Here is a 13,767-nt window from a genome sequence, read left to right as displayed (position 1 = left end):
ATTGATTTAGATTTTGTTTCTAGTTATATAAATGAAGGTAATTTTTACATATTACACAGAATATATGTATATTTTTTAATATAAGAAATACATTTTAAAACGACATATTATATTCCCATAGAGCTTCAATGTAATCTTAAACTCAGTTTTTAGGAAATATACATGTTTAAATATAGTCTATTTATGAAGATTTAGTGTAGGGTTTGTTTATCAGCTTGTTGTTTGTTGTTGCTTGTCTTTTGTCAGTCACAATGATCACTGTGACATCAAATATCATGCTGGATCTAACAGTTCTATCACGAGACTATCCAGCTCTGATGCAAAATCAGTAGCCATGTCATGCCAAAAGGCTTGATAGGAGGAAATAACAGAACGGGAGACTGCAAAAGGATATGAACTGCAGAACTTCACTGACTGACAGAGAAGATGCAAACAGTGCATGGATACTAAGCAAAAGCTGACAAAGAGAAATAAAAACGCATTTGTAATTGTTATAATATTTGAAAATCAGGAAGTAAAGCAATGGATGAAAAAGAAAAGGAGCAGGAAGACCATGTTTTATAAAGATCTTTCCACAAAAAGAAAGTTCTGTGTGCTGGATGTGAATTTCTTAAAACCAGATTCCCTGAAATATCTTTTTTTTAAGCTGGACTATTGTAATTCATTATTATCAGGTTGTTTTAAAAACTCCCTGAAAAATATTCAGTTGATCCACAACGCTGCACTAAAAGTACTAACTGGGACTACAAAGAGTAGAATGGGAGGCAGAGCCTTCAGTTTTAAAGCCTCTCTTCTCTGAACCAGCTCCCTGTCTGGATTTGGGAGATAGACCCCCTCTCTGCTTTTATGATCAGGCTTAAAACTTTCCTTTTTGATAAATCATATCGTTAGGGCTGGATCAGGTGACCCTGAACCCTCCTTTAGTTACACTGCAATAGGCCTACTGAACTGGGGGATTCCCACAATGTACCGAGAGTTTCTTCTTTACTCACCTTTTTCAGTCAGTATGTGTTTATACACCACTCTGTATTAAAACATTAGTTATTATTAATCTCTGGCTCTCTTCCACAGCAAGTCTTTTGTCTTGTCTCCCTCCCCTCACCCTAACTGGTCACGGTAGATCGCTGCCTCTCACTGAGCCTGGTTCTGTCTGAGGTTTCTTCCTGTCTGAGTTTTTCCTTCCTACAGTCACCGAGTGCTTGTCCTCAGGGGGTCAACTGATTGTTTTCTCTCTATTATTGTAGGATCTTTATCTTACAATATTACGCACCTTGAGACAACCGTTGGCGCTATATAAATAAAACTGAATTGAATTAAACTGAAATTCTTATGCTGCGTTTTCCTTTGTTCCTGTGTAATTCAGTTGCTTTGTGGATTTAAAACCAAAGACAAACCATGGAATAATAACTTGAAGATAAAATCCTAAAACACATGAGCAAAGAAGCAAAACAACTTTGTTTGTCATGCTGAAAAACAAACTTGTTGCCAGTCACATGCTTTCCAGATTGCGCGGTGGATCAAAATCTGACGGTACTTTTCTGTGTTCATAATTCCATCATTTTTAACTACATCTCAAACACCACCGGCTCAAATGTAGCCACACACCATGACACAGCATTCACTGTGTTTTACAGATGGCTCTCCTCATCTCTTTCTTTTAACAAGCTAAACCAAAAATCTTTCATTTGAATCAGTCACTCCATAAGACTGGTAGTTACTGATATCCACTTCTTGTGTAGTTTGGCATACCTCAACCTTTTCTCCCTGTTAACCTTCCTTAAGAAGGACTTCGTAAGAGCCACTCTTCCACCGAGACCAGTTCTGATGAGGTTTTCCTGAAACTTCATCAGAAATTGTCTCATCTAGCCCTTCAGCCGGGTAATCTCTCAAGTCCTGCGTCAACTCTTTTCAGGATTTTTCCCCATTTCTTAGGAACATAACTTTCAGATACTGTTCATCATCATAGATGAACTAATACTAATAGTTATTTTTAGGCCTGCAACTTCTTTCTTTTGCACAATTTCCTCATTTTTTTGAAGGATGGGCTGAACACCATCCCAAAATAAAACAAGTTTTTTTTACTAATAACTCTTTGGGAATCACCTTATTAGTGTAAGAATACCATTTTATACCTATGAAACAGTGTTGGCATTTTTTGTAGATTCATCTTGGGAGAAAAGGAAAAAAGTTACATGCTTTTGAGACAGATGGCTACTAACAAACTGCATAAGAATACAATTTAAAATTGTCTCTATGCAAAGCTGTCTGTCATATGAATCATTCAAGCATAAAAGTGGCACCGTAAGTTACGTCCCCTTTTATACTGAAATAATTCATACGTCAGTGTCAAGTAAAGAATGAGGAAACAAAACATTCCTCTGAAAATTATCTGGTACAAAGACTAGCCTGAAAATGAATGAAAAAGCAGCCAATGTCTGAAGAAAAACTTTGAAAGAACGTCAGTATACTGGAAAAGTCTTGTTCAAGACCCCTATTCAAAATTACACAAAAGTCTGGCACATTAGGAGCAAAATACAAAGAAACCAGGAATTCATTTCGGTACTGTATAGGCACTAATTTGAGGTGATTTTGAAATAAATTATCACCTCAAATTATTTTAAAACACAATGCCCAAATGTTAAGGATTCACAGGAACCAGGAGCACTCAGCCTCTAAATGTTTCTCATTTGTGGTTTTTATCTCAATTCATCTCCAGCAGAGTTGACTAAGTTGCCTTTAGGTTGAGGTGGACTTCTGGTTTGGCAACATCAAAGTGTATGCTTTGCTAATACTGTACCATAATCTTTCATTTTGGAAATGCAACTCACCACAGGACAATTAGGAAATGGCAAAGGACCTGGCAGCACGAGGAATCATGACGATGAGCAGTCAGTTCCTCACAAGGTGGAAAAAACTTTTGGGAGCAATATTTTTGTAGACTACATCCCCCAAAAAATCTATGGACAAAAATAAAACTCTGCCAGTGATCTCAATTGCATTTCATCTGTCAGACATTGTTGTGCTTTTGTTGTGGCTTGGACATATTCAGGTGCCAAAAGAACTGGCACAGTGTCTTTTTATTGATGATTTCACTGCTGATACCAACAACTGAACACATGCAGAGGTATACAAAAGCGCTCAGATTCAACCAGCACGGAGCCTGAAAAACAAAAACATTATTTGCACAATTTAATGTGAATTTTCTTGTAGCTTTTCTAGTATTCCTGAACTTTGAGCATGTTAACAAACTTTCAAGCTGACTGATTTTGTAAAGCCAGTTTGTTGTGTAGGTAGTATAAGATAAAAGGTTAAAAAATGCATCGAATGAAATGAGTAATTGATGCCTTAATGTGTTAATTTCAGGTAATATGTCTTGAAAATTTCTCACAGTATCCCGGCTAACGAATAAAACTGGGGCTGGCTATCATAAGAGCCCATGCTTCATTCCTTTAAGCAGTAAAGGTCTTCATTCTCCATTAAATAGTACGTGGTGTTATACCTCCATCGCCTGGAATATACAGACAGTACCAGCCGGTCACTGAACGCTGAGCTGCTGTTTCTCTCTACGGGCACAAGATGGCGCAGTTACTTTTTGTGCCAATATTCAACAGGTCTCATGGAGCAGCTGGTCACAGAAGATTTCGACTCAAGAGGCATGTATTCTGAAACCCTGCACAGAAAAAAAGCCTTGAATCTGGTGTGCAAATGTTTTATTTTTCAAGACCCGACCCGTGTGAAAGTACAAACGCTGGCGTCATTCTGCAACTGAGTATGGCTGTTATCCCGAAGCAAATTTGGTTTCCAATAAGAAACCAAGAAAAAAAAAAACGCTTAACTGCTCTCCAAATAATCTAAACGCTCGGATTTAACATAGTAAAAGGAGCACATTATTGGCGCACTCCACAATTTAGTGCCTGTTTCATTTTAAGTAAACCTAATCCCTCCAACTGTTCCAGTGTGGACAGAAACCTGAGAGGGACATAAGACCTTTCCTTTTGTCCTGAAACCATTTTATGTTGATGTCGTTTAAAAATAATTACACATAACAGAATGAAATAAAGTCATTTTTGAAATGCCAATACTTTTAAAAACTGGGAAAGTAAATGGTAAACTAGGATCAGTTTGGCCTTGGGCAAAAAGAAAGAAAAAAGAAGTAGAAGAGGAAGAAAACTGCTAATATTTCGTGGATACAGCAGGGCTTTTACTGTATGGAAGGGTGATTTCACTGACATACCTGGCTTCTGCTAAATGTGCTCAACCCAGCATAAGGTATTGGATCATATTGGGGAGGGGGGGTCTCTCAGATTCACACTTCTCTGTCTTCTCTCTTGAGGTAATTTGCGCCCCACTACCGCAACAGTCTCCTGAAGCGCCACCAGTGGACGTCGTTGTTCCGCCTGCTGTCACCCAAGATGAGCTGACCTAAAGCCGTGCCAAGCAAGATCCGATCCGTGCGTGAGAATAGAGGGAGAGAGAGAGAGAGAGAGCGAGAGAGGGAGGGAGAGAGAGAGATTTTGAAAAGACCGGCAGGAGGAGCGGGACTTGCTATAAGGACACAAGCGACTCTTAAATCCATCCGCTTCTCTATTTTTACGCAAGAGATTGGAAGAAACAAACAAACCGAGACCAGCGAGTGAGAAAAGTAGCCCGTCTTCGCCGGTCTTTTACATTATTTAAAATAATTCTCAGGTAAAGTGAGCTTTTATAGATTTTAGATAAGCAAAATTTCACGTGTCTTGTAGGAATAAATATACTGCAGTTTTTTATCACTTAGATTTTTTTCAGATATTAATATCTTTTTGTGTCATCAATAAAATAACTCACTCTTCGAGCTCTCTGTGTTCCATCTCTCCTCTGCAGACACACTTGGGGGATCACGGAGCCACCATGATAAGAGCTGTGGATGTTGTGCTGGTTTTGCTGCTCGCCGTGTCCCTGTCGTGCAGGAGCGCCTCTGGAGGGTACGGGATGAGCATGTTTGCAGCACAGACCTCTCCTCCGGATCCCTGCTACGACGAACACGGCAACCCGCGGCGCTGCATCCCGGACTTCGTCAACTCCGCCTTCGGGAAGGAAGTGAGGGTGTCCAGTACCTGCGGCAAGACGCCGAGTCGCTACTGCCTGGTGACCTCTGCCGAGACAGGAGAGGAGAAAACCAGAAACTGTCACACCTGCGACGCCTCTGACCCCAAGAAGTATCACCCACCAGCGTATCTAACGGATCTTAACAACCCTCACAACCTCACCTGCTGGCTCTCCGAGAACTTCATCCAGTACCCGCAAAATGTCACCCTGACTCTGTCCCTTGGCAAGAAGTTTGAGGTAACGTATGTGAGCTTGCAGTTCTGCTCGCCCCGACCCGAATCCATGGCTATTTACAAGTCCATGGACTACGGGAAAACTTGGGTACCCTTTCAGTTTTACTCTACCCAGTGCAGGAAGATGTATAACAAGCCCAACAGGGCCGTTATCACAAAGCAGAACGAGCAGGAGGCAGTCTGCACGGACTCACACACCGACATCTACCCTCTGACCGGCGGGCTCATCGCCTTCAGCACGCTGGACGGCAGACCGTCGGCGCATGACTTTGACAACTCCCCGGTGCTGCAGGACTGGGTCACAGCCACGGACATTAAGGTCATCTTCAGCAGGTTGCACACTTTCGGCGACGAGAACGAGGACGACTCGGAACTGGCCCGGGACTCGTATTTCTACTCAGTGTCGGACCTGCAGGTCGGAGGGAGATGCAAATGCAACGGACACGCATCTCGGTGCGTAAAGGACCGAGACGGGAATCTGGTGTGTGAGTGTAAGCACAACACCGCCGGGCCCGAGTGCGACAGGTGCAAACCTTTTCACTACGACAGACCGTGGCAGAGAGCCACAGCCAGGGAGGCCAACGAGTGTGTCGGTAAGTCCCACCCGCGGTCCTCCATCCCGGTACGACTGTCTGATGAGGAGAAGTGTAACTTAACCTGAAATTACGAAATTAGAATTGCGGTGGCAGGATGTGCTGATGTGTTGGAGATGTGGATAATGTATTAACCTAACCAGGTAGATAGAGAAATGGAAAGATTTTCGTTACGCAAAATTGTGTGTGTCAATTATATGGTTTATTAATAATTATAATAATAATTATTATTTATTTAAGTCTGCCAATAATTTAATTGCTTTAGTTTATTAAGCTCAAACAGTCCCTTTTAATACAACCTTTACTACGGTTCTGTTTAAATGAATACTTCGGCTCACGTCCACGAGCATATTTGGATTTAAGTCACATGCAACATGAAATGCAATTTGAAAGTCCATTTAGCTCGTCGCAGGCCATAATGGAGGCTTTTAAACCACCTCAAACGGGACCACGGAGCCTAATGACCCACAGCATCATTTCTCATTGCTCGACTTCACCGCTACAATATAGCGATGCCTTTTAATTTATCTGAAGAATCGTGCAAAAACTCGCCACACTGCTAATTGAACACAGACCCTTCTTCATTCCCCAATCACACAAGTATCTTCCTCAAAATCGATCAGGTCTTGTGACATAAAGCACGGAAAAGTAGATTTGTTGCTATTGGTTATACAGTTTATTGTTACATTCAAGCACGAGAACGTGCTGCAGAGAAGAAGAGATGTTATTTGCTTTATTGGTTGCAAAGTGAGTAATTCAATTTAAATAAATTTTAAAACGGATTATAACTGTGCAAAATCCTCAAATTTGGATAGCATAGTTAATTACATTATTCACTTAGACTGAGCAGCAGGGAAAGGGCGAGAATAACTGAAAACCAGCCTGAGACAATAGTTAAACTCACCGAGTGAGTGTTTTTTTTTTTTTTAATTCAATACCAAAAAGAAACAGGTGTTACGCACAAAAGAGGCAAATTTCACGATTTTATCAGCGAGTCAGCTCTTTGTGTCTGCAAGTTTCATCAGCTGCTGAGTGATAAAAGTGATCAAAGTTACAATAGTTGTGTTTTATTACAAGCTGGCACGGATAAGTAAGCCTGTAGATTGCAGATAGTGCAGAATGCTTTTCAGATGGCCAGGATGGCCAAGTTATGCAGGCTAGAGATTCAGAAAAAGCTTGTGGGCATTTCAAACACTGTAAGAAGTCATATAGGAATTGTTTGTGCAGATTAGTGAAGCTGTCAGTTTCATCCCTGAATCTCAGTGTTGGAAAACATTTAAACAAACGGTTTTTTCTTTTAGTGTTTCTGAGTGGTGATTTGTATCAAATCTTTAATGAGGATCTTTATCTTCACTGTCCTTTCTTTGGCCATGCTTCATATTTGGCTTTGTAAAAATTCATTCTTTGCATTTTCTTTTAAAATAACTTTGGTTTTATTTGAATTACTGTATACAGAGGTGTTAGAATCGCGTGTACCTCAAAAGCAACGGTGTTGCAATAATCTGAAGTGCAGCCCCCGGTGTAGGATGTCGATGAAACAGCCAGAGAGTGAAAAGGACAAGCAAAAAGATGACTGATGATAGACACTAAAGCGAAACCCTCAGTGTAACACTCTACAATCACAGAAAGACACATCCATCACAAACCAATTCAGACCCTTATATTTTCCATTCAGCTGCAGGTCTGCAGGGGGAAAGGGGCTCTATATTGTTTGACAGTCACAGCACATGTCAGCCACTCTGACACATAGCAGCTGTTTAAAAGGTTTTTGTTTGCTGGTGTTTCCCATTTCTAAAGCTCTGGGACATTCTCAGTGACAGATGTGAACATGCTGCTAAGTCAACAGAAACAGTGGAAGCTGTTCATACTGTAGGAGAAAGTCACAGTTTGTCCAAGGAAGCAATAAAACCCAAGAAAAGAGTGTTTTTACTCTTTAAAGTTTGTTTTTCTTGTCAGGTAACCCATTTTAGCCTGCATGCTTTTAAATCTAAGGGTAACTAATAACTAACACAAGTAAGTGATTTTGCAGCTTTATTTAGTTAATATTATTTATTTACATTAAAAAAAATGTTTGGTTTTTTTTGTCATTCAAAGGTACAAAACACTGAGATAAATGAAAAATGTGTTGGTCCTTGTTAATGTTAGATCTATCATCACACTAGGTAGAGGGACATTTGGAGACATTTGTAAATACTGGCAAAATTATTAAACAGAAAAAAGGCACAAGCCCTGAATCATATATAAACTATTTTATTTAACCAATATCATTTACACTCTTTTTTTTAATACCTGACCAGAAAATATGAAATATAATAGATATATATAAAAAATAGATACGTTACACTGGATTCACAAAAGTGTGAAAATGGCTATTTTTAGAAAAGTATTTTAGTTTTTAACATCTTGCAGGTTTTGGGAAAGTGTGTGTGCATTTTTAAGCTGAAGGAAGTAGATCTTTGTAAAGAAACTGAACAATAGACGAGGGCGAGTTACATGGAAAACAGAACCTTTTGATAAATTTAAATATCACACTAACATCTGAAAAAAAAGAGAGGAGGAAAAAAATAGGTGGTTGAAAGGACCTTATAAATGTTTGTTGATTACTTCCATCATGATCTTAAAGGCAGATCGGGTGATCTTGAATGTGCATCTTGATGCATTTGGGTGTCTCGAAAGCAAATTCTAAGTCCGTAATGCAATGAGCTAAATAACACGAATGACGTGGAAGTGTCCTCACTCAAGCTTTTTAGGCTAAATGATGAGCTCATTTACAGAAATCCCCGTCAACTGTTAAATAAAGGAAGGTTTCAGCCTCTCTGGAAAAAAAAAAAATCACAAATGTGATTCTTTTTGTTTCCTCGTTTGCCGTTTTTGTGTAATTTACTTGATGTCTTGGGTACAAGAAGAAGACAAAGTGTCTTGAATAATTTAGGAAGATTAAGGACGATTGGGAAGAGAGCTAAAAAGCATGCAGAATGAGGGGACAAGTGCCGTACTGCAAGGGCCAGCAGGGACGGAGGGAGGGGCTGGCCGCCAGACGAGAATAGTGAAAATGAAGTCGATGAACCTAATCCGGGGCGGGGTGTATGTCGGATAGGTTGGAGGGGGGGGCATATGATGAAGAAACTGTGTGAGGAAGAGAGAGGCAGTGGAATAAAAGGGCTATACATTTTCCTCAGTTGTTCATTTTACAACTCAACATATAAAGAGTTCAGGATCAGGAAGAAGCTCTCCTTCCTCTCTGAACTCAACAGCCATAATGACCTGCAGAATAGTGTTGTACATATTTCCATGAGACTCTCTCAGTTTGCAGCCTTTATGCTTTTGCTCACTCAGTGTCGGCATGTAGGGTCTTTCACTCCTAATGCCTAAAAGATGTAGGTTTGATTTCAGATTAGACAAATTATGATCCACCTTGTCATCATGCATATAGCACTTTAGATCACAATGAGTCTCCTGGATAGAGGCCTGCTACTTTATGTATTAAAGCTTTCCTGTGTTATATTTCACTGATGTCAACTTCCAGCACATACAGACAAATTTTAGCACTAAATCAAAATACAGTTAGTTGGGGTTTTTTTTAGCTTGTTTGTTTTTGATTGGACGGAAAAAAAATTTTAAGCCTGAGTAATGCCTGCAGGTCTTCCTTTATAAAGGCCTCTTAGGCTGCATAAAACAGGGTACCGTGTTGCCCTGGGTTTCAACTGTGACAGTCTAAACCCAAGACAAATGGATTCTGCAGGGCACTTTGTCTATGAGTCGCCGCTGCTGCTGCAGCTCCTCAATGGTATACCTGGAAATAAAATTAAGAACTAATGTCTTTTCTCTTCTGTCATGGTAAGTGGACACTTTTTAATATTACTGGAAGAAATTCAACGTGTGAAAGTAAGACAGAGCCTCATTTCCAGTGGAAATTACACCTCTTTCCATATCCCTAAATCATTTGGGCGATTTGTGATCTGTGCTTGTTTTGCCCCCAGTTATCAAGATCTACACAACTACCATTCAAATGGTCCCAGGTGCTGTTCAGAGGCAACTGACTGACAGTGTCAGCCACATGCAATGAAATTTGAAGTTGTGTTAATGCCTTGTGATATGTGGCTAATAAAATAAAATAAATTAGTTAAAAAAATCTAAAAATCAAGAAGAACAAATAAATGAATTCTTAAAAACAGCTGTTTTCTGTTAGGTGATGTATTTTTTTCTTAATTTCGTGGATTTTTGCCAACATCTTAACAAGGTTTAGGATCAACAACTATACAAGACAAAATCCAGCACTGAAAATTCTGAAATGCAAATTATGCCCTGTAGCCATTAGACATGCTGTTCTTTAACTCTTTACAATCTTGACAGCCTACCAGGAGTAACCCTTGAAGCCCTTTTCTGAACAGCGGATTCTGTCATATTTCAGACCTGCTTGTAGAACAGCATGACTGGGTTTATGCAGCTACCTTTGGAAAAACCCAGAAATTATTCTTAACAGCCGTCAAACCACATCTTTATTGATGTATTCTAAGGTATCAAAACCCGTCATTAAGGCTACAGGGGTTGTTGTCAAATGCTCTCTTTATGTGCAAAAGAGTTAATCAGAGTTTGCCATTTCTATCCAAGCACACTAGACTGAGGGTTGTATTCTCGCTTTCGGCTGATTCTGTGAAACCCTTTCCAACGCATGATCAAACGTGACACCCATGTGGTGCATGTTTTCTTTGCGATATTTGTTGCCCTTTTTGATTTCATTGTTTAGTTGTGTTGTATACAGTCAGACACATGTTTTTATGTATGTGTGTGCAAAAGAAGTCTCGGCCAGTCGGTTGTCAGCTGGACAACAGAGATCTCCTACAGGCCTTAGTTCGGATGTTTCCTAGCCGTTTTGTTTGTTTGTAACCTTTCAAACTGAGGCTCTGGTTAATGTTTAAGCAGCTCACCGTGCACTTTTATAAACCGCCATCCTTCATCTTCAAAGTTGCCGGCAGGATGCGTTGTTAGTCTCAGTGGCAGCAAACAGTGCTGGGAATAAACCGACGGCGTAGTTTTGCACTTTGCACTGTCATACTTTTCTTCACCTTCAGTGTTTCACTGACCCTTTTCTTCTGACGTGCAGTCATGGGTAGGCATGCACATATGCTCACACACACACATGCATTCACACACACGCGCAGAGTTTCTTTCAGGTCTTTATCCGTCAGTTCAAACAGGGGGGAATGGCCTCTCTCTCACTTCAAGAACTTCTTTCCATGAGCTCTTATCAGTGTTTATGACTGGTTTTGTAAACCATGCTGCAAAAAATAAGTTGTGCACGGTCCAGACGACTGGCGAACCCTTCTGTTTTAGATTCAAAGACCTGCTGTATCTCTCAAACAGACAGAAACGTGGACTCAGATTGTAAGCAAGGCTGATGGTACAGTATATCAAGTGCTCTAACTAAACACTAAAAAAGACATCCAGGAGAGAGAGACACACAGAAGCATGCACAGACACTGCAGGAGCAGTAAAAATGAAAACCTGTCTCCATTCTGTTGTAGGATTACATGAGACTATCTGAGCTTCGTCTGCTGCTGCAGCCACTACTACTGCCGTCATCTGGGAGTGAGAAGCTCTATTTTTGCCCTTGTATATCCTCACAAGGTGTTGGGATGAGATGCTTTGACACACACTGCATTGCTAATTTAGCTGAGAATCTATGCTAGGAATTCAAAAGCTAGTTACATCTGAAATTTAAATACTTGGACTTATGAACTTTCACCCTTGGTCAGTATTCACAGCTGTTAAGTCCTGTCACCATCCTGGTGTTTTAAAGTGAGTGTTTTAAATGCACGCTTACTGATAAAGAAAAATACTTTGATGGTATATCTATTGATCTGTCTGGTTATACGTGTACAGTCAGGTGGGTGTTTCATTCACAATATAAGCAAAAATTCAAGTAAGAGTGTGAACAAACTAAAATTAGACTAAATAGTTTATTTGTTCCTGAGCCACAGGACTAAGAATACTCTGCATGAAAAAGTCCGTCTGTTTCAGCAGGATTCTGAGTTCGAGCCTCAGAAGGATACTAAAGTATTTGTGTAAATCAATAATGATAATTTAATAAAATCATTACAATCAGAGGACTTTAATAAAACAGCTACTCTGCACACTTTTGCAGCCAGAGACTGTACAATCCCCAGGAGTGAGATCATTCCTAATAGCGATAATTTTCCCTCAAATAGATGTGACAAATAGTGTAGATACTGTTGGGTATGTTGAAGCATGGGAGATCTTGAAGTAATTAATGTCAGTAGTTGGCAGCGGCCCTTTTCTGAGCTGGAATTTTGGAGCTAGTTGTTTCTTGTCATGAGGCCTGTTCAAGAAGCAGTTCAATTTTGATGCTATTCCAGTTTTGTGCCTGTGATAAACTCTGACAGCCCTTTGAAGACTGGAAATTAGTGCATATCAAAAAATGTCTGTGGTTAATGTACACATAGATTACGTGTGTGTATGCGTGTGTGTTTGCTCTGAGAGGAAAAATACAAGCGAAGCTGGCACCATAAACTAAATCCAAAATACATGTGTAACTGTGTTTTACTAGAATTTTCTGCACATTGCCTAATATTAGTCTCAAGTGGAAAAAGAGCACTTTCATTACGATCAATTTTTCTGCCTTTGACAAAGTTCTGGTCTTACTTTTTGGTTTGAAAGCAATGTGTTCGGCTGTCGGAAAAGACAAAAATCTGCTCTGAAATTTCACAGCCTGTGTATCTGTTGTGCAGTTCAGTGTCCTTTGGGCAAAGTGAACCTTTCGGCGACTGTGGTTTTGTTTCATTGCTCTGGCTACAACGCATAATGCAACACAGACCCTGCTCACAGTGTGAGTCCCCTTTCTCAGCCAGTGCCTGTGTGCATGTGTGCGCGCGCGGGCCTCCGTGCACATGCTCGTACCAGAAATGGAACTTCAAGCTTGTTTTTGAGAAATCGTTGGTAGGAAGCCATATTGCATCTGAAAGAATGCCATATTGCGTTACTCCGCTGGCTTCTGGCCTGCGCTCACTTCCTCTTGTCACCCTTGCTGAAGCTTCAACTTACTGTGTACTGTAGCTTTTTTATTACAGCATTCAAACAGCCCAGAAACTCAGATTGTAGTCATCATTATAATCATCATCATGCTCTTGATTATGATCAGAACGATCAGTGCTGCATACCTGTGGAAGAAAACGTTGACCCCGGTGTGTGTGTGTCTCTGTGTATGTGGCGTATTTCAAATGTTTCCATTCAATCTGTGCCAATACTCTCCTAGCAGCTGGTGATAATTGGTCTGGCCAACGAGATCCAAATGATCTTTTCCTCTTCTTTCTCCCTCAAACACAGTAATCAGGTGTATTCTCAAGAGAGAAATCTAGGCGCACTGCACATGCCCGCTAAAGACTTTCGGCTATCTTAATAATCCGGTTCAAACCGCAAGCATAAAGTAGGCTTTCCTTACAGCGATGACAGCTGTTTCGTTATTTTTATTGGAAGGCTTGGTTTTCGACAGCTCGGAGAGCTCAATCATGGCAGGTTGCCTTAGGTGCAAAAAGTTAAATGCATTACAAATATACCAAAACAGTGTTCAAACATGACTTAGGTGGTTCCCAAACATCTGTACAAATTCTGCAACGCAAAAGACCAGAGGGACACAGGCTTTTCACACACAGCTGTACAGATACTTGTTCCTCGTGTATGTATCCAGTGACAGAGAGAGGACGCTCCTTTCAGTCAGAATACCTGCCTGTTGTCTGCAAGCTGTTTTTTTCTGCTTCTTTGTGTGTGTCAGTGTGTCTTTCATCTCTGTCAGAAGGCCTTCACATCATTCGGTGTATTTGTTTTTACTGTAGAGTGTG

General features: G+C 40.4%; 1 protein-coding gene across 1 annotated transcript in view; it reads left to right on the top strand.

Moving 5' to 3' along the window:
• Nucleotides 1–4,417: 4,417 nt before the first annotated feature.
• Nucleotides 4,418–13,767, top strand: part of ntn1a (netrin 1a) — a 57,996-nt gene continuing 48,646 nt past the window's right edge. The window contains exons 1-2 of the mRNA XM_003447953.5: nt 4,418–4,689; nt 4,861–5,911. Of these exons, the coding sequence (XP_003448001.1) occupies nt 4,888–5,911 (1,024 nt within the window). The 5' untranslated portion in view covers nt 4,418–4,689; nt 4,861–4,887. The remainder of the gene's footprint in view (nt 4,690–4,860; nt 5,912–13,767) is intronic.

This window comes from Oreochromis niloticus, linkage group LG6, assembly GCF_001858045.2.
Source record: "Oreochromis niloticus isolate F11D_XX linkage group LG6, O_niloticus_UMD_NMBU, whole genome shotgun sequence".
Lineage (NCBI taxonomy): Eukaryota > Metazoa > Chordata > Actinopteri > Cichliformes > Cichlidae > Oreochromis > Oreochromis niloticus.
The sequence above is the reverse complement of the archived record's forward strand: the minus strand, read 5'-3'. Positions and strand labels throughout refer to the sequence as shown.